This window comes from Podarcis pityusensis, assembly GCF_964106645.2.
Source record: "Podarcis pityusensis genome assembly, chromosome: 1".
NCBI classification, from domain to species: domain Eukaryota; kingdom Metazoa; phylum Chordata; class Lepidosauria; order Squamata; family Lacertidae; genus Podarcis; species Podarcis pityusensis.
The window spans coordinates 139,564,579-139,586,035 of record NC_138028.1 but is presented as its reverse complement, the minus strand read 5'-3'; the positions used below and the strand labels follow the sequence as shown (position 1 = coordinate 139,586,035).

The 21,457-nt window shown below is 43.9% G+C and overlaps 1 protein-coding gene across 11 annotated transcripts in view; it reads right to left on the bottom strand.

Annotated features, from left to right (window-relative positions):
* The window catches only part of UNC80 (unc-80 homolog, NALCN channel complex subunit), a 176,971-nt gene that overhangs the window by 17,002 nt on the left and 138,512 nt on the right, over positions 1-21,457 (bottom strand). For all 11 annotated transcript variants that reach the window (XM_081014940.1, XM_081014945.1, XM_081014947.1 and 8 more), the window contains 5 exons: positions 19,750-19,873; positions 18,418-18,624; positions 3,835-4,019; positions 1,902-2,067; positions 1,173-1,352 (listed from right to left, as the gene is read on the bottom strand). In XM_081014940.1, coding sequence (XP_080871066.1) covers positions 1,173-1,352; positions 1,902-2,067; positions 3,835-4,019; positions 18,418-18,624; positions 19,750-19,873 — 862 coding nt within the window. The remainder of the gene's footprint in view (positions 1-1,172; positions 1,353-1,901; positions 2,068-3,834; positions 4,020-18,417; positions 18,625-19,749; positions 19,874-21,457) is intronic.

Genomic DNA, 21,457 nt, shown 5'->3' with positions numbered 1-21,457 from the left:
GATGAAGAATCTCTCACATTATGTTTTAATATCTGCTGTAAGCCACCCAGAGTGGCTGGGGTATAACAACAACCACCACCACCACCACAACAACCACAACAGATGGTAAATTGTTTCACATATAGCTTTTGGGGTTAATAGTTTCATGGCTGCCAAAATTCAAGCTGTCAAAACAGGGACAAGTTGACCCCTATAATAAAGCCTTCTGGGAGAAAGCCCTACTGGCTTCAATGGGACTGAGTCTCAGGTTATGTGTGTACTGGATTGCAGACCTTAGTTACATACCAGAATGAAAATGCCTTCAAGAAGTGAAAACCAGTTTGTTTGTTTGTTTGTTTTGTTTTGTTTTTCAGCCTCAGCTTGAGTAATTTAAATCTACTTTTAATAATAATCAGCTAAAAATGAAATAAATTAAAGCTTGCCGCCTTAGTTCGATCTTCAGCAGAGCATTTGTAGCAGTTGTAACAGGAAGAGTCTTCCCTTCCTAATATAACTGTAAAAATGGCAGCAAAATCCTACAAACACACAAAAGTTTCAGCCCCATGATAAAAATAATCAAAATGTTTTTGTAAACCCTCTCAAATATAAGAAGTATAAATACAAAAATCTAAGTTCAACATAATGTACATAAAGGCAATATTTGTTAAGAAAAAGATTACTCTGCTTTTTTAATTGCTTTTTTAGTCCATATAATTTAAATTAATATGTGTCCACCATTTAATTGTCCATATAGGTAAATCTCAGCGCAACAGTCATGTGTTTAAATCTGTGTTTGTATCTGTAGCAGCCATACAGAAAACAGAGGGCCAATTTTCACTTTCAGTAATAAAGGGAAGGGGCAGGATGGCAGTTTACCTCCCTGTAGCCCCTCTGCCTAGTGCTTTTCTCCTAGATGAATGAATGAATGAATTTATTTAATAAATCTGTATACCACCCATCATCCAAAGATCACAGGGTAGTTCACAGCATAAATCACAAAATACATAATGAAAACAAGAACAAAACAAACCTATAACTGCTCCGGGAGTAAAAATGCTTCAACTCAGGGGAAGGATTGTGCACACCTCCCAATGCATCTCCCTCTGCCCCTGGCTTTTTAGATGACTGCAGGGGATCCAGATTTAAAGAAACAGGCCTGCCGCCACATCACCTCTGTAATGCTGGGTACTTACTTTCTTCATCTTCCTCATCTGTCCGGCTTAAAGTATCCTGGGAAGCTTGTTGGGAAGGCTCACTATCCTGTTCCCAGACAGTTCCAGTACCAGTGTTGGAGCGCGACATTGTGGCGAGACTCAGTCGGTATGCAGAGGTAGAGGTGCCTGCAGTGCTGATGGAAGTCTTACCTTGGTAGGCTGAACAAATTAAGGTGGTGGAAAAGAGGTGTTCATTAAAATGAAAATTGGCAAGACTTAGTTCTTTTCCACAGCAGGAACGAAAGGAGGAGGGTCAGTGATCTGCAGAGTCTGAGCCATTGGAAGTGCAGGCAATGTAAAAAGAAGCTTTCCTAATGTACTTACTTTAATTCCATGATACTAGGAAGTTACAAGAAGCGCTTCCCTAGGACTGATTGAATAAATGTCATGTAAGACATTTATCTCACCATATTTGATGGGCACCAGTAGTAGTCACTGGTTTTCAATTACACTATATATTTAGAAGATATTGTCTCACCACCATCCAGGTGGCAATTATTTCTTTGCAGGACTTCAGCCTTAAGGGATGCCAATGTAACATTTTACAAAAGCTTTAAAAAGTTAAATTACTGATCCTTTCCAATTTCAGTTTTAGAAGTGATATGTGGTTTAAAGCATTGTGCTGTTGGTTAAGTGATGATTAGTGTAATATGTTCTTATCTGAGGTGCATCTTTTCTCAATTGGCTTTTATTCATCGATTTCCTCACCTGACCCACTATGCACAGCCTCCTTGAGGATCTTTAGCTCATTGTTGAATTCCGCAATGAGAGAGCTCTTGCAGAGAGGGCGTGGGATGAAGCGCCGCTCCAACTGGTCAGCAATGTGCTGTCGAGCAGTCATTTCTTCATGATTCTCAGCTGGCTGGGCTAGCAACTGGGGGTGAGGGTGGTCAGGAAGATACAGGAAGAACAAAAACAAAAGAAGAGGAAGAAGAGGAGGAGTTTGGATTTGATATCCTGCCTTTCACTCCCCTTCAGGAGTCTCAAAGCGGCTAACATTCTCCTTTCCCTTCCTCCCCCACAACAAACACTCTGTGAGGTGAGTGGGGCTGAGAGACTTCAGAGAAGTGTGACTAGCCCAAGGTCACCCAGCAGCTGCATGTGGAGGAGCGGAGACGCGAACCCAGGTCCCCAGATTACGAGACAATCGCTCTTAACCACTACACCACACTGGCTCAAAACAAAACCAGTTACCGGTAGTTTTAAGTCAACGCTCTCAGTGATTCTGCAAGTGACCCTCATAACACTCAACAAAGATATTGGTTCAGTTTTGTAATGCCAGTTCCGTTTTTTTAATGCCATTTGGTTTTGTTTATATTTATAGGTTTATAAAGTTTATATTTATATAAATAAGAAACACCATCAAAATACTGCTTTAAAATTAAGAGGAGGAGCCATAGCTCAAAGGCAGAATGCCCACTTTGCCTACATAAACCTCAGTTTCAATTCTAAGCTCGTTACTTGAAAGGATCTTAGGTAACAGGGCTTATTAGCTCTCTGCTTGAGACCATACAGGGGTCACTGCCCGGTCTCCCACTTGTTCATCCATTCCCAACAGCAAGGTCTGGTGGACTGGCTGACTGGGCTCCCTCCCCCACTTGCTTGCTTACTCTAACACCGCCTCAGCTCCTGACAACCAGCACTCCTTGGCCAGCTCCAGAGGCATCATTTGCCTGGGAAGCTTGTAGCCAGGGCTGCTACAACAAACAGCTGTGCAAGCCTTGAGGAGGCAGAGACGCAAGAGGGCATCAGAAGGCGGAGGGCAGGAAAGAGGGACAGAGGCCAGTGTTGCCTACTGCATCTCTGACCATCATTCAAGGCACCCTAGGGTGCCATGGCACACTGGTTGAAAACCCTTGGTCTAGAGCAGGGGATGTCAACCTGGTCCCTACTGCCAACTAGTGAGCGTTTCAGGATTCTAGGTGGGCAGAAGGGGGTTCTACGGCACAAGCTGAATCCTCCTTCCATTGAGCACTGGGGGGCGGTAAGGAAATTTTACCTTAAAGAAAGATGCATTAGTGGGCGGATGGTATAAAAAGGTTGACTACCCCTGGTCCAAGGGACGCGGGTGATGCTGTGGTTTAAACCACAGAGCCTAGGGCTTGCTGATCAGAAGATCAGCGGTTCCAATTCTCCTGATGGGGTGGGCTCCTATTGCTTGGTCCCTGCTCCTGCCCACCTAGCAGTTTGAAAGCATGTCAAAGTGAAAGTAGATAAATAGGTACCACTCTGGCGGGAAGGTAAAGGGCATTTCTGTGTACTGTGCTGGTTCGCCAGAAGCGGCTTGGTCATGCTGGCCACATGACCCGGAAGCTGTCTGCAGACAAACGCCAGCTCCCTCGGCTTATAGAGCGAGATGAGCGTGCAACCCCCGAGTCGTCCGTGACTGGACCTAATGATCAGGGGGTACCTTTACCTTGACCTTTACCCCTGGTCTAGAGAATCAACACCTTTGAAATGTTTCCTGCTCTTCCTTTGAGGCAAACAACAGGGGTACTCAAGCCTGTTTAGTATCCAAGGAATACTCTCTCACTTTTGAGAGTGCTACTACAACAAAGCATTCCTCGCTCCTCCCCCCCCCATCTGGTTTATCAATGTCATTTCACAAGGAAATGGCGATTAACATTAAAAGTAGCTTTACCTTGCACTGAATGAAGGGTCGAAGAAGCACAAAGATAGGAATTCGGGTGCGAACAATAAAATCTATGAAATCCCATAGAGCAAGCCCTCCTACTTTTCGCAAAGCCATCTCTTTGACCTGCAGGCTTAGCCAATACCATTGGCTGCCAAGCTGACGCTCGAAACAGACAAGGATCACCTTCAAAGCTAAAAGCGAAACAAATGTCAGAAGAATTAAAGTTCTATATGGTGACAATACATTCAACACTTGCATGCATAAACGTTAGCGTGCCCAAAGCCTTTCTTCATCAGCTTCAAGCTCTTCACCAGAAAGCAGACAAAATGTTGTTTATTGATTATAATTCTTACTCTTTTAGTCTAGTCATAAATTCATAAAAACAATTTAAGTTTCCTGTTCCCTCCTCCTCCACCAGCAGCCGTCTACATTGTTCAGCAGAGCTCCTGAAGAAGCTCTGAGAGGCTTCGTTTTTTTGGAGGGGGGGAAAGAGTGCAAACAGGCCCCATTGTTGTCTGGCTGGGCACTGAGAACTGGATGCTGGACCTGATCAAGCAGGACTCTTCTTATGCTCTTTCTGGTGGGCATGCAAAAGGCCTCCGGAATATAACAGGTTAAACATACATCAACACCACCCAGAAAACGGCATGTGATTTATATTGCAGTCACAGCAGCTTCCAAGGATTTCCTTCCAGATTTCCCTCTGTGGCTGAGTGTAAGACAGAGCAGGTAGAAGGAAGAAGAAAAGAAGGAGGAGACAATATGAAGACAAACCAAGAAGAAAAAACACCCTCAGTGGCCTGGAAGGTGCAATATGTCAGCCAAACTGAGATAAATGTGCAGAAGCCCCTGTATGAGAAACATCCTCCTGATCAGAATAAGAGGGAGGGGCTGGAGACCTTCCAAACCTCACCAGAAGGAACATGACTGGCCCAAAGTTCTTATCTGTGACTGGCATACAGGAGGCCTTCAGAATACAATGCAACTTGCCCAAGCTAACTGCAATGCCAATCAGGAGGATCAGGTGGCTGAGCACCCTACTGACGAAAGCTACTTCTGCTTATCAATCTCACAGTGTCTAGCAGAAGTCCATGTAGCAGCCCTGCAAATCTCTTCCAACAGAGCATTAGTGGAAAATGCTGGTAGGATGGGCTATAATATTAAGCAGCCATGTCCTGAACCCACCTAGTCAAGGTCAATCTAAACACCTTCTGCCCCAATGTATTGGGCTATTAGGTGCAAACAGATATTCTGCTCTGCTGAATTGGCAGGTTCTTTGGACATCTCTGATGTCCAGCTTATGCCATGCCCACTGAGAGGATTGGGAGAAGAATTAGGACAGAAAGAAGTTACGGGAAGCTCTTGAGATTTGTGACAAAGAGGATTGATATTAGGAAGGAAATATGGTTTAGGCCCTAGTACTACTCTGTCTTCCTCAAAGGCACAATGTTGGACTTGATAGACAGGGCCTCCAATCTGGAGATCTCTTCAGACTGGCAATAATAATCACAAGAAAGAGTACCTCAAGTGAGGACAGTCTTAATGAAATAGTCCTAAGAGACTCAAATGGAGGTTTCATTGTTGCTTGCAGCACCACACACAGGCTACACATGGGGAAATAATGAACCTTTGGTTCAGTGGTCCCTCTCCCAGGGAAGATGAAAAGGGCCGTGGTTTCCCTTTTAAGGGTGTTTGGCTTGAACCCACCCATGCCAGCCCAGCCTGCAGGAGTCTCCAGATGTCTCCTGTTTCCAGGCTCTGAAGATTTATATACTTAAATCTGCACTGTTTGAAAAATTGTAACAACAGAATAGGAGAGAAAAGAGAGAAGCAGAGAAGACAAATGAGACAGAGTCCTTCCTGTTCTCCCAAAATATCAGAAAAGAAACAATATAAATTAAGGGAAAGGGAGTGGTGAAGAGACAAGTACAAAATAAACTGCAGAAAGTAATGTGTGCTAGAAACAAGGAGAATGAGCAGCTTACCAGGCACCCAAACTGGAGGAACAGCCTTGGGAGCTGCCTGTAAGTAACTGCAGTTTAGGCCACATGCACCTGGCTCCCTTTAGCTGTTGGGGAGTGGGGTTACCTACTGTGTTCTGCACACCTCCTGCAAGCCAACCAGAGAAAGGAAACTTTTCTCCCGTGAACCTCCTTAGTTTGACTTTACTTAGGATCCAAGCCAGAGCTTTTAGATCACTCAAATCATAGAATCATAGAATCATAGAGTTGGAAGAGACCACAAGGGCCATCGAGTCCAACCCCCTGCCAAGCAGGAAACACCATCAGAGCACTCCTGACATATGGTTGTCAAGCCTCTGCTTAAAGACCTCCAAAGAAGGAGACTCCACCACACTCCTTGGCAGCAAATTCCACTGTCAAACAGCTCTTACTGTCCTCCAGTCTGCCGGGACTTCGCCTGTTCTCCAGGAATTCTCAAAGATGACTGCCAGTGGTTCTGAGATCACATCTGCCAGTTCTTTTAATACTCTTGGATGCAGTTCATCTGGCCCTGGAGACTTGAATACATCTAGACTAGCCAAGTATTCTTGTACTATCTCCTTAGTTATTCTGGGTTGTTTCCTCTGCTGAATCATTTGCTCCAAATTCTTCAGGTTGGGCATTGTTTTCTTTATTGGAGAAGACTGAGGCAAAGAAGGCATCGAGGAGTTCAGCCCTTTCTGTGTCCCCTGTTTGCAATTCACCATCTTCTCCTCTGAGTGACCCCACTGTTTCTTTGTTCTTCCTTTTGCTACGAACATACCCATAAAAGCCTTTTTTGTTGCTTTTAACCTCTCTAGCAAGCCTGAGTTCATTCTGTGCTTTAGCTTTTCTGACTTTGTGTCTACACGTGCTGGCTATTTGTTTGAATTCCTCTTTGGTGGTTTCCCCCCTTTTCCATTTTTTGTACACATCCTTTTTTAATCTTAACTCAGATAAAAGTTCTTTAGATAGCCACCCTGGCTTCTTTAGGCACCTTCCATGTTTCAGTCTCTCTCTTTTTTTAAATTTCTTTTTATTAATTTTCTAAGCCAAACAACAACAGAAAAAAGAAAAACAAAAACAAACCGAACACACCAATGAGAAGAAAAAAGAAAGACATCAACCAAAACAGAAAATATAAACAAACCAGAAGACAAACATCAGTTAACACAAATAAAAGTTGACTTCCCTCCATCTCAATTTTGGATTATGTAAAGTAGTAATTCGGTTCTGCAGTTCTTATTTTATATCATCTAAACATCGCAAGGATTATATTAAACCTACTGTGATTTTTATATCTCTAGAATTTGATTCCATGTACATTATAAATTTATTCCAGTCATCAATAAACTTTGTACCTTTTTGCTGTCTGATATTCTGTGTCATTCTTGCCAAATCCATATATTCAAATAATTTAATTTGCCAATCTTTAACAGTCGGGATATTTGGGGTTTTCCAATTTTTTGCTAACAAGATCCTGGCAGCTACGGTTGCGTATTGAAACATTATATGATCCTCTTTTTTAATCTCGTCTCCGATCATTCCCAGAAGAAAAGCTTCGGGTTTTTTAACGAAAGTGTATTTAAGTATTTTTTTCAGTTCATTATATATTGATTCCCAAAATTTTTTGATTTCTTCACACTTCCACCACATGTGGAAGAAACTTCCTTCTTTGGTTTTACACTTCCAACACCTATTATCTCCGGTCTTATACATTTTTTGCAGTTTCACCTGGGGGATGTACCAACGGCACATCATCTTTTCCATATTTTCTCTGAGGGTGGTGCAAGCTGTAAATTTCATTCCTTTAGTCCACAGCCTCGTCCATTTGTTGAAATCCAAATTGTATCCGAGGTCTATAGCCCATTTTGTCATGACATCCTTAACCTCCTCATCCTTGGTGTCCCATTCTAATAGCTGATTGTACATTTTAGATAGCAGTTTAGTTTTACCTTCTATTATTTCTACCTGGAACTTGGATTTTTTTTTGTTCATTCCGATCTTTTTATCTTCCTTCCATAAGGCATTGATTTGATGGTACTGCAGCCAACCTGATAATTTACTTTTTAACTCTTCATATGGTATAATTTTCCATCCTCTTTCTGATCTTTCTAGGAGGTCTTCATAAGTCCATCTCTCACCTTCTATATTTGTTTTTTTAATAGTTAACATATCTATAGGCGATAGCCACCAGGGGCTTTCCCCCCCAACAGTTTCTTGTTCTTTTCCCATGTTTCTAACAATGTTCCTCTGATAATATGGTTCGAGAAGCCTTTATGCACCTTTTCCTTATTCTGCCAGAGATAAGCATGCCAACCAAATCTTAAGTCAAATCCTTCTAGGTCTAGCAGGTCTGTATTTTTCAAAATAATCCATTCTCTAAGCCAGCAAAGGCACGAGGCTTCATAGTACAGTCTCAGATTTGGGACCGAGAATCCTCCCCTGTCTTTTTTATCCGTTAACAATTTAAATCTAATTCTCGGTCTTTTACCTTGCCATATAAATTTAGAGAGAATTTTTTGCCAGTTTTGGAATATTGCACTTCCTCTAATCACCGGAACGTTTTGGAATAGGAATAATAATTTCGGCAGTATGCACATCTTGATTGCTGCCATTCTACCTGACCAGGAGAGTTTGATCCTGTTCCAGATGTCTAGTTCCTTTTGGATATCCTTCCAGGTATTAATGTAGTTATCAGCCATAAAATTTATGTTTTTCATTGTAAGCCACACTCCTAGGTATTTTACCTTTTTTACTTCTTTAATTCCTGATTGGAGTTCTAATTGCCTCCTTAGGTCTTCCCCCATGTTCTTTACCATCATTTTAGTTTTAGTTCTATTTAACTTAAAGCCCGCTACTCTCCCAAATTCCTCTAGAAGTACCAGGGCTTTGTCCATACTTTGTTTTGGGTCCTCCAGTGAGATTACGAAGTCATCCGCGTATGCTTTCAATTTGAATTCTTTCACCCCAATTCTAATTCCTTGTATCTCTGGTGTTTTCCTTATCTTATTTGCAATTACCTCCAATACCATTATGAAAAGGAGCGGTGACAGGGGGCAGCCTTGTCTCGTACCCTTGGAAATCTCGAATGTATCAGTTAAATTGTTGTTAATAATCAATTTGGCTCTTTGACTGGAATAAATTGCTTTGATTCCCTCCATAAAGGCACCTTCTATCCCTGCTGTCTCCATACACTTTAATAAGAACTGCCATGAAACATTATCGAATACTTTTTCTGCATCGATAAAAATTAATACTGCAGGGATTTCATTCTTCCTTTCCAGGTATTCGATGATATTTATTATGTGCCTAACGTTATCTTTTAGTTGTCTATTAGGAAGGAATCCAGCTTGGTCCGTGTGTATTACATTTTTAAGGTAATGCTTAAGTCTGTTTGCCATAATTTCCACAAATATTTTATAATCATTATTAAGAAGTGATATCGGTCTGTAATTTTTTATACTCAGTTTATCTGACTCCGCTTTAGGTATCAACGTTATGTGGGCATCTTTCCAGGAGTCCGGTATCTTCCCTCCTTGTAGGATGTTATTCATTACATCACGTAGCACCGGGGCTAACTGTTCTCCAAGAACTTTATAATATTTGGCCGACAAGCCACCTGGGCCCGGAGCTTTCCCTAATTTCATTTTCTTTATTGCTTCCTGGACTTCATCTATTGTTATGGCCTTGTTCAACTGGGTTTTCTCTTCCTCCGTTATGGATGTTATTCTGTTATTTTCTAAGTATTTTCCTATTTCTAGTATATCTTCTTTTCTGTATAATTTTTCAAAGAATTTTAGGAAGTTTTTCTTTATTTCGTTTGGCTCTTCCACAAGCCTTTCTTCTATTTTTATCTTGTTGATCACATTTTGCTTTTTCCTTTTTTGTAGCTGCCAGGCTAAAAATTTTCCCGTTTTGTTTGCGGATTCGAAAATTTTTTGCCTCATTGATTTAATTCTCCATTCAACTTCTTGGTTAATTAGCATTGAGTATTGTAATTGTAACAATTTGGATGTTTAATCTGATCATCACTAGGATTTGTTATTAATTTTTTCTCATATTCTCTTAATTGGTTCAGGATTTCATCTTTCTTTTGTTCTTTTATTTTTTTCCTGTGACTATTTTGTTGGATTAGAAAGCCTCTTAGCACCGCCTTACTAGCATCCCAAACCATATCAATATTTGCTCTTTATTAAGATTTAACTCAAAGAAGTCTTTTAAAGTGTTTTTGGCCTTTTCAGTTACATCTTCATTTTCAAATAAGTATTCATTCATTCTCCATCGATACATACCCTGAATTCCACACTTAATTTCCAGGGATATTGAATTATGGTCAGACAGAGTTCTGGGTTGTATTTCACATTTTGCAGCTCTTGTTACTAGTTCTCTTGATACCCAAATCTGGTCTATTCTGCCCCAGCTCTGGTGCGGCTCTGAGAAAAATGTAAATTGTTTTGTCAATGGGTTTTTGTGTCTCCAGATATCCGTCAGGTCTAAATTTTCTTCAAGGGTTTTAAACGATTTAGGTAATTTCCCTTGGCTCAATTTTCCCCTTTTTACACTTCTGTCATGTTCTGGAATTGGCACTCCATTTAAGTCACCGAGTAAAATCAGTTTATGAGTCTCTAAGTCCAATAATATTTGTTCCAGTTTTTTGAAAAATTCTGCTTTATTCATATTTGGGGCATAAACAGTTACTACGTTAAATTTTTCTCCCTGGTGGTTAATTTGTATCCCCAAAATTCTCCCTTCCTCATCTTTGCATATTAACTTGGGGTCCTCTTTTTCTTTAGCATATATGACCACACCCGCTCCGATATCTTGCTGTGGGGTGGGCCTCCCAGTCTGATTCTTCTCCCTCTGACATCTCCCCTCCTTCCTCTTCGGAGGCAGGAAAACCCACAAATTCCTCCTCGTCGTCTGTGCTTCCAAATTCTTCCTCCCAGAATCTCGCTAGTGGTTTTGGTTTGTTTGGGAACAGGCTGTGGAATTCTTCCACTAGATACCAATCATTGACCGCCTCAGCGGGGACCCAAGTGTTTTCTGACTCGGGTTCTCCTTCCCAAGCCACTAAGTACTCCACCTGGCGCCCTCGCCACCTTGAATCGAGTATTTCTGTGGCTTGGTGGTGGAGTTCCCTCTCCTCTACCCGCGGGTGGGCGGTGACTCCTCCCTCCCGCCCCGGGAATTCCCTGTATGGTGAGAGTAGGGACCTATGGAACACCGGATGTATCTTCATGCTGTCAGGCAACTTGAGCTTGAATGCCACAGGGTTCACCTGCTGTGTTACCTCAAAGGGTCCCAGCCGCCTTGGCTGCAACTTCTTGCACCCTCCCTTTAGGGGCAACCCTTGGGTTGACAACCACACTCGGTCTCCCACCCGTATGGCATCCCCCTCCCGACGGTGCTTGTCTGCCTGCCTCTTATAAACTTCCTTGGCCCGCTCCAAGTTCATCTTGAGTTGCTGGTGCAATGCCTCCATTTCTTCCACAAACTGCTCGGCCGCAGGTACACTCCACCCTCCCCGGGAACGCCCTGGGGTGACACCCATAATTGGCCATGAACGGGCTCATGCCCGTGGACACATGTTCAGCGTTATTGTACGCAAATTCAGCCAGCGCTAGTTTCTCTACCCAATCGTTCTGTCTCTCGCTGACGTAGCAGCGTAGGTATTGCTGGAGTATACTGTTCGCTCTTTCTGCTTGCCCGTTGGTTTCCGGGTGTCGTGCCGTTGAGAAGCCCACCTCTACCTGCAGCAAGCTCATGAGCTTCCTCCAGAATCGTGAAGTAAATTGTTTTCCGCAATCTGAGACGACCTTCGAGGGCGCCCCATGCAACCTGAAGATGTGATCCACAAACAACTTGGCTGTCTCCTCTGCCGTCACCGCATGTGAGCAAGCTATGAAATGGCACATTTTCGTCAGTAGATTGACTACTATCATGACTGCTGTCTTCCCCCTGGACTTGGGCAAATCTGTCATAAAATCAATGGACACCACCTCCCAGGGTCTTCCTGGCGTGGGTAAGGGTTCCAGTAACCCTGCGGGGGCAGCCCTCTCCCCCTTTGCCCTTTGGTAGCGGTCGCACCCCCGTACATATTCCCGTACATCCTCCCTCACCCTTGGCCACCAGAACTGCCTGGTGATGAGCAGCATGGTTTTGTGCTGTCCAAAGTGCCCAGATGTGGGGTTGTCGTGGAGTTGTTTGAGTACCTTCCCCCTCAGGGTCTCCCTTGGTACATACAGTGCCCCCTTATAGTACAGCACCCCTTCCTTTTCCTCAAAACCCCCATGATTTTCTCTTCCGTCTCGGATTTCCCTGATTTTAGTTTGGGCGAACATGTCGTTTCTAGTAAGCCTGGCCAGTTCTCGTTTCCCAATCAAGGCTCCCCCACACACCCATCGGTCCTCGGGGATCACGTGTCGTATCTCCGGCGGTCCCTCTCCTTCCATGTACTCCGGCTTCCGGGAGAGAGCATCTGCTCTTACGTTTTCCTCTCCCGGCACGTATCGGATCTCGAAGGAAAACTTGGAGAACTCCTGTGCCCATCGAATCTGTCTCTGGTTGAGTACTCGCGCGGTCCTCCAGTATTCCAAGTTCTTGTGATCAGTACAAACCTGGATCTTGTGCTGCGCCCCTATTAACAGATGTCTCCATCGGCGAAACGCCGCATAGATTGCAAGCAGTTCGCGGTCATACACCGTATAGTTTTGCTCCGACTTGCTCAGCTTCCTCGAGAAAAAGGCACATGGCTTCCATTCCTGCTTGCTCCTCCCTGGCTGCAAAAGTACCGCCCCAATGGCTCTGTCGGACGCGTCGGTCTCTAGCCTCATGGGTTTCTCCAGATCAACGTGCAGGAGCTGCTCTTCCGAAGCGAACGCCTTCTTCAGTCTTTCAAAGGATTGCTGGGCACTTTCTGTCCAGGCAAACTTCCTTTTGCTACTGAGACAATCTGTGATGGGCGCCGTTAAGTGGGCGAAGTTCTTGATGAACTTCCTGTAGAAGTTGCTGAACCCTAGGAACCTCTGCACATTCTTCCGGGTTTTGGGGGCTTTCCATTCCAGCACTGCCTGCACCTTGCTTGGGTCCATAGCCAGTCCCTTGTCTGACAACTTGTACCCCAGAAACAACCTCTCTGGTGTGAAATTGGCATTTTTCCAGCTTGACCCGCAACTGGTGCTTCTGCAGCCTCTTTAGCACTTCCCTGACATCTCTGACAAGTTGCTTCTCATTGTCTGAATAGATTAAGACGTCGTCCAAGAAGGCTACGCAGTTCTTGTACAGCAGGGGCCCCAACACGTGGTGCATGAATGCTTGAAAGCAGGCGGAGCCCGATTGTAACCCAAATGGCATGACTAAGTACTCAAAAGCCCCCAGGGGGGTGAACATGGTGGTCTTCCATTTGTCCCCCTCCCTTACCCTGATCAAATTGTACGCTCCCCTGAGGTCCAGCTTGGTGAACATTTTCCCCTGCCTCACCCGTGTTAAAATGTCATCAATCCTGGGCATTGGGAAGGTCACGGGTTCCGATACCAGGTTTAGGGCCCGGTAGTCCACGACCAGTCTGGGCTGATTAGTTCCTTTTTTGTCCACAAAGAACACCGGACTGCCCCCCCACCGCCTTTGATTCCCTTATGAACCCCCTCTTCAGTTTCTTGTCAATAAACTGCCATAACTCCTGCATCTCCCGGTCCGACATGGCATACAGCTTACCCACAGGCAGCTGAGCCCCTGGGATTAAGTTGATTTGGCAGTCAAAGGGCCTATGGGGGGGTAGTCTGTCCGCCTCCTTCTCGCTGAAGACTTCCTTTAGGTCAGCGTATGGTGGTGGCACCTCGCCCTTTGTTTCCACCGCCAGCCCAGCCACCCTGGCCACTGTCATTCTTGGGGTTTCCCCCCCAGACAGTGTTCCAAACAGTAAGCTTACCCAAAGGTGACTGACCGCTGATGCCATGACACTACTGGATCATGCAGTGCCAGCCAGCTCATTCCCAGTATTATTGGGGGTCCTGCCAGTGTGGCCACGTGAAAGGCAATGGTCTCCGTGTGCCTGGAAACCCTCATTCGCATTGGCAGGGTCTGGTGTGTCACTTCCCCTCCCAGAAGTTCCCTGCCATCGATGGTGGTCACTTGCAAGGGCAAATCCAGGGGTAGCAAGTGTATTTGGTGCTCCAAAGCGAAGTCCCTGCTAAATAAATTGCAGGAGCTGCCCGAATCCAGCATCCCCTCAACCTTGACTGGGTGCCCATTCGGGAGTTCTAGCACCACTGCTATGGCTATCGCTGCCCTGGGGGGGTCAGGCTGGGGCACTTCTATTGGTTGCTGGCCTGGCTGCTGGCCCCTTTGGTTGGCAGCCAGGCACTGTCGTTTCCCTGCGCCTGCCCTTCATCCCCCTTCTCCTCACAGCCAGCAGCCCCCACCATCCCTTGCCAGGCCTTTCTTTGAGGGCAGACCCTTGCAAAATGTCCCGGCCGTTGGCAGAGGAAACACTTCTTGGTGGATTTCCAATCCTTCCCCTCCCTCTTGCGACCTTCACTGGAGTTTGAAACCTCTCTCTCTCGCGCGCGCCATCTATTTCCATTGGCTCAGCCGCCTGGGAAAGCTGTCTTGGTATTTCAGGAATGCGGTAGTCATGGCAACGTTCCCCTCTCCCTTCGCGTTTCTCCTTTGCGTTTCTCCTTCGCCCGCGCTTCCTGCCTCACTCCAATCGCAAGCACAGCCTTGGTCAGCTGATCCATCGACTGTGGGCGGGGCGCGCGGGACAGCTCGTCCTTCACCGTTGGGGACAACCCCTCCTCAAACAACATTTGAATAGGTTCAGAGTCCAAATCCCACCCGAGACGGTGGATCAACATTGCAAAGCGTGACCAGTAGTCTCTAACTGACTGGCTCCCCTGCTTGCACCCCATCAGTTCCCGCTGAGTCACACTTTGCTGGACTTCACTGGAATACATCGCATCCATCGCCTGAAAGAATTTCTTAAGGTCCTTCAAGGCATGATTTTGCGTCGCCATAAGGGGCCTGATCCATTCTCTTGCCCCATGCTCCAGATGCCCCACAATGTAGGCTACCCGTTGCTCATCGTTAACAAAGTCATCATGCTGCAGTTCCAAAGCGTACTCTATTTCCGTTCGGAACGCATTGTAGTCCTGGGGTTCCCCCCCAAACTTGTGTACCAGCCCCGGTACCTTCCTTGCGGTGGGGGTGGGTCTGACCTGAGCATCCTGAGCTCATCTTTCGTCCAGCCGCGCCGTCAGGAGAGCTACATGCTGTTCCAAATTTCGGTTTCTCTCTACCAGCCCTTGCACTGCAGCTGCTTGCTCCGTCTCTCTGGCTCCTCTGGTCTGGCTCATGGTGCTGCCTCCCTAGAGCTGCGCACAAGCAACGTCGGTGACTGACGGATTGCTGTAATGGATTTAGGGGTTGCTCGTGCGTAAGTTGCCGCCACTGCTGGCGAGGTTACCTGGTTAAACCCTTTCTGACTGAACAGCCTCCAGCATCGTGACTGTCTCAGTTGCTGGCAGAATCCGTCAGTGGGCGTTTCTTAAACCTTTTCCAGCATAAAAGTTGTTTGACGCCGTCTCCTCCTACTCTCCCTGCGCGGAAGTCTTCTGCGCAGGGAGGGTGTGGGCAGCGGAGTACCCGTACTCTCTCCGCTGGTCTCTGGCGAAGAGTCTTGGAGCCTCCTCTCCGATTCCCCCATCTGCCCCCCTTCTCCACTGGTGTTACGCTGATTTCCTTCCCCAGCAGATGGGGTGCCTCTCTCCCTACTGGGACCCTCTCCTGCATCCCTTTGGAGCCTTCCCTCTGCCTCTAGCTCCGATGGCAGTTCCCTGACATGTTCCTTCAATTCTTTTTGAATTTTCTTGTTTGATTCCTCTATTACTTTTGATCTAACTGATAGGTCTTGTATTTTATTAGTGAGTTCTCCCACAGCTCCTTCAATTTTTTTATCTATCTGTTCCTGTACCTCTCCTAATTTACTTTCCATATGTAGTTCACTCTGTTTAAATTCCTCTTTGATCTTTAACAACAATATGTCCAGGTCTTTAATTTCCTCCTGTCGTGAGGCCTTTCTGTCCCCAGGAGTCCCTCCTACCTTTTTTTCGTTTTTCCCTGACATTTTGTGATTATTTACACAATAGTCTGTGTTAATTTTCTGTCTCTCCCCTGAGGGGCGCACAATTTTGTTTGTTTGTTTTTTTGTTTTGTTATTCTTATTTTTCTATGTCTTAACCACTCTCCTTTAATTTACCTTACTACACTATGTCTTAACCGCTCTCCTTTAATTTACCTTATTACACCTGTGCAATTTTGTTTTTCTTATTTTATATTCTTACAATTTCTTTTATATCACTTTCTATTGTATTTCCTTTTTTTCAGACAGAGTATTTTTCAAACAGAGTATTACCTTTAAAGTCAATTAATACAACTGTATCCTAAAGTACAACCATAATATCTCCGAGTACCACCAATGTCTGCTAGAAAATATGTACTATTATAATATACAGTTACAGATCCAGTTGGATAATAAAATGTCCAGAAATCAAAGAAAATAGCTTCACTTATAATCCCAGTATATCTCGACCTTGGCAATCTTAAAGTCTTGTCTATACACCATAGTACCTTCCTTAGGCTCTTGTTTTCCTTCAAATGATTCCCCCCTCCTAGGGTATTATTAATAGTATATGACAATATAGTTTGTGTTTTCCCCAACCGTCCCTTAAAACCTTAACACCCTCTGAAAGTTTGGTAAATTTCTCCAAGACTCAAATAATTATTACTTATATAAGAATTATTCCTGTTAAAGTGGTTTTCTAAAGTCCACGTAGATTCTGATGGGAGAGCAGTAATTCAGTTCCGATTTCTTTTAATTTCTTTACTCTTCCACCACTTGCCGGTTTAGTCCATCTCGTGTAAAAGATATTCTATAACTTAGTCCATGTCCTAATCCAAGGTCTAGTAAGGCTAATAATTCAGGCTTTAATCCACAATCTAAATCAGACCTGTAAACCAATTAGATCCCAATGTCACAAAATCACTGGTCCGGTCTCTATCACCAAATCACTGGTCTGGATTCTGTCCCCATTTCCTGTTTATATTTTCAAGTCCATAAAAGATGTGAATGTCCAATTCAAAATGCTGTAGATATCCAGTTATGGTCTACTGGGGTGTAAAACCCCCTGTTTTTAACACTTAAAGTTATTTTCCAAATTTTCCCAGGGTTTATCGGGTGATATTTTCCGCATTCCAATTATTTCTGGTTTTTTCTAGCTCCAACGTTTGAATGTAAATCTTTCCCGCAGAGAAAAAAAACAACAAAAAAGGAAACGGGAAGGAGGGGGTTAACTTAAGTCCAATTTCTCAGCAGTAAGGATCAAAAGAGAACCCAGGATCATGTTTCAGTCTCATTGGTATTGCCTGAAGTTGTGCTTTTACTATCTCCCTCTTAACAAACTCCCAGCCATCATGAACTCCCTTTCCTTTTAGTATTACTGTCCATGGGATCTCACCCAGCACTTCCCTAAGTTTTATGAAGTCGGCATTCTTAAAGTCAAGAAATTGAGTCCTAGTATGCTTGGCTGCTCCTTTCCGCTGTATAGTAAACTTCAGAAGAGCATGATCACTCGCACCTAATGATCCTTCCACTTCTACCCCACTAACCAGGTCATCAACATTGGTTAGGACCAGATCTAAAATGGCTGTTCCTCTTGTTGCTTCTCCCACTTTCTGGACAATGAAGTTGTCTGCAAGGCCAGTGAGGAATCTGTTTGACCTTATGCTCTTGGCTGAGTTTGACATCCAACAAATATCCGGGTAATTGAAGTCCCCCATTACTACTATCTCCCTTCCTTTTGCATGCTTGACCATCTGTTCCAGGAAGGCATCATCTATGTCCTCCGTTTGGCTTGGGGATCTATAGTAAACTCCCACAATGAGGTCACTGTTATTCTTCTCTCCCTTGATTTTGACCCAAATGCTCTCACTTTGGCTTTGAGGTTCTAAATCTTGGATCTCTTCACAGGTATACACATCCCTGACATATAACGCCACTCCTCCTCCTTTCTTGTCTGGCCTGTTTCTCTGAAATAGATTGTATCCCTCCATTATTACATTCCAATCGTGGGACTTATCCCACCAGGTTTCAGTGATGCCTATTATGTCATATTTAGTTTGCTGTACCAAGAGCTCAAGCTCATCTTGTTTATTTCCCATGCTTTGCGCATTAGTGTACAGACATTGAAGTCCATTAATCATTCCCCCGTGTCTCTTATTTCAGGATTTTTTTCCTCCCACCACTAGGTCTGCGTGCTGTTTGCTCCATTTGGTCTATGACATTTGGATGATCATCTTCATCAATTGATAGACTCCTACCTTCAGGAGCAATGTCACCTCAAACATGATGCTCTTCAGGGGAAGCAGTTTACATGTTCAGCTGTGAGCCATCAAGTGTTAAGATGTCAAATGATGAAATGTCACATAAAATCAATAGATAGAATCAATAGATATCAATAGATAGAAAAGCATGCATGCACCAGCTCTCAGTTTCCTTTATTTTCTTTCTTTCTTTTTGTTTCAGCTCTGGCAGGCAGAAGCTTTCACTCACCCAGGTAGGCTGCCTGGCTAGTGGATTCGGCTAGCCCTTCCTTGCGCAAGTCCTTCCCTGCGTCCCCAGGGGTGGAGCAGTGGGCAGGAGAGCTCTCCAGCATAAAGTTCTTACTGCGGGAAGTGCTGATGATGCGAGGTGGCAGCAAAATATTAATGACTGTCTGGAGCAGGAGGAGGACCTCTGGCTGCTCCAGCCAAGGGCTGTCTGCATGACACCAAAGGGAAAAGACATAGAGCAGGTCAGGAGCTGACTCACCAAACAGGTTCAGCACCATTGATGCAATATGAACATTCGGCACACCCAACTGGTCCCCCTCTACCTTCTCCTCCTGCAAGCAAAAGTTGGGGTTATTCTACAACACCAACATATACAGCACCTAATTTTAACCAACATGATGTTTATGCTCACTTGCACTTTCCCCACCCTCTCACTGTCCTTTGACTTTTAAGGACAGGTTCCCACCAGGGTTGATATGATCAGGGGAGGGGACACCCTTCCTATTTCTTTATTAACCCCAAGGCAATGGTTCTCAACATTTTTCTCTGGGTCACACTTTCAAGATAAAAATATGCTTGTGCTACACAGAATATTGGAAAACAAAAAGAAACGACTCCTAGAAGGGCTTGATTCATAACAAAGAACACAACTACTTTATAATACAGTCACGGGACATCCAGAATGTATAAAACAATGCAGCTACGTAAGAACATGAATCATTCCCAAAATATAATTATAAATGAGCCTCATACATATGTACTTTAAGTATGCATACAAACTCTATGAGAGGTGGGAGCCTGCAGTATCACTTGATGCTCTTGCTCTCATTTTGAAAATATATCTAGCCATATTCTGCAAAAAATGTTGTGTGGCAGAACAATTTGCTCAGGTGAATGAGCCCTTTGGAAAATAATCAGTCATACTGAATTAACTGTAATGTGAAAAGCGGAGTTTGAACCACTCAAGTGGCCTGGAATTCAGTGAAAAGTAGCTTAAGTGGAAGCTGTGTGGCTTTCTAGTTTGGTTCCATTTCTTTCTTACACATAGGTGGGGTGTTTTGTTTTTGCTTTTGCTCTGCTAGGATACTCTGTCTTTCATTGATCTCAAAAAGAGGAGCTCCTCTGTCAAAGAGTGAATTCAGAAAATTCAGAAAAGAAGGACACCACAACACCCTTTTCCTTTTGTTTGTCCCCTACAAGCCCAACTGACAACACACCACTGAAAGGACGCTTATAGCAGAAGAAACATAGAGGTGGACGGATGCACAGACATTTTCTGGTTCGGAGAGGCAGCAGGGAGGGGGAAACAGAAGAATCTTTCTGTTAATCAGACCTTTGCTTCCTGATCCTACTGTGAGCACAAATGGAATCAGTAGATTTAAAAGCATTCCTTCCCTTCTCTCCTGATTGGTGAATGGGGAGATCACGTGGCTTAGGGGAAAATCTTCTTTCAAAGCCTGTGCAGTAATAATAAAAAAGAATTAAAATATTGTACTGGTAGAGTATAGGGGTGAAGTATAGTCAAAGAAAAAGGGATCCATCAACAGTTCATTTACACAATGCCCTGTGTCCACATCTGGGTGAGTTCACCAGCTTGGATGACATCTACAAAAGACTCAAATTCCAGTTTCAGCATAATCTCTTAAATTTAAATCTGGAGTTTAGCCCCATATTGTTTTGCTTGATCCTGAGGCTTGATATGCCAAATGCCAAAGATTAATAGCAGTAATTGTGTTCTGACACTCTGGAAACAGGAAGGCTTAGCCAGTGACAAAAACTACGTGAAACTGAAGCAGCTTTGTCCAATCTGGGGTATAAATAAATTATTATTATTATTATTATTATTATTATTATTTGGACTACAACTCCCATCAGTCCCAGCCAGCACAGCTGAATGCTGCTGGCGAATGGAGTCATGTCTGTGCTTCCTGTGCTGATGGGAGTTACAGTCCAAAGCATATTGAGAGCACAATTTGAGCAAGGTTTGTAAGTTCTTCAATACTTACATCTTAGGTGTGAATTGTACTTAGGGGTGTGCAGAGGCTTTGTGTGAGAGGTGAATGATGAGATGAATTAGGGTGTTTCTGGGATCTCCCCGCTTCAAAGTCAAAACATGATGTCAATACCTCCCTGAGTCAGATCAGAGTCCCCACAAAGTCATGTCACTTTGTTATTCTGTTTCTGTGTTCTTCTGTGCTGTATTGCCTATATATTTCTTTTTCTCTAGGTTCATGGGCTTTGCAATAAGTGAGGCCTTTTGGAATATTGCCTGCAGGACACTATAGAGGTCTGAATTTTGATGCTGTTGAAGAACAGCAGTGTAGGATTATTATTTTTTAATTTAGACACTTAAAAAAAGTCCATTGCTCTGCTTTAGCACTACAACAGAGCTCTTCAGGACTTCACAGGAAGAGTTGTAGGACCTATTGGAGACCTGTAAAGGCTTATCAGAAGACAAAAAACACCACCCCAAAGAGAAGCTGGTGTGTGACTTTAAAGTTTTTAAATATTATGAGCAAGAATACACACTTCCTAATTCATTTAAGCTAAGAAAGAAACAAACTCACACTCCCAATTAAGGGATCATGGAGGAAAATGAACCCCTTTTATTTTCCTTATAAAAAGCCCCTGGACTTATTTGTCTGCAATTTGTCAGGCTTAATCTACTCTGGAGGCTCCTGTGCCTGTAAATTTAATCTATTTTGGCCAAGAGGGGGGAAAGGTATGTCCATTGTTAGGTTTCCCATTACATAGAACAGGGGAACCACAGACCTTTATTGCACACAGAGCAGCTCAGAACCCAAAACACAGATCAAAGTGGAGTGAACACAGTGACTCAGAGAGAGTTTGGAATTTTTAAAAATGCACAGATACAATGCAAATTTTGGAGCCTATACACACACATAGGATTTGAATGTGAAATGAATGGACTCTCAAAACAACTTGAATCTTATAATGATGTATTTCCAACACTGCTGCAACTTAATAGTAATAGATAAACAGGTACCAACTCCATCTGAAACATATTAACTGTGAAATGG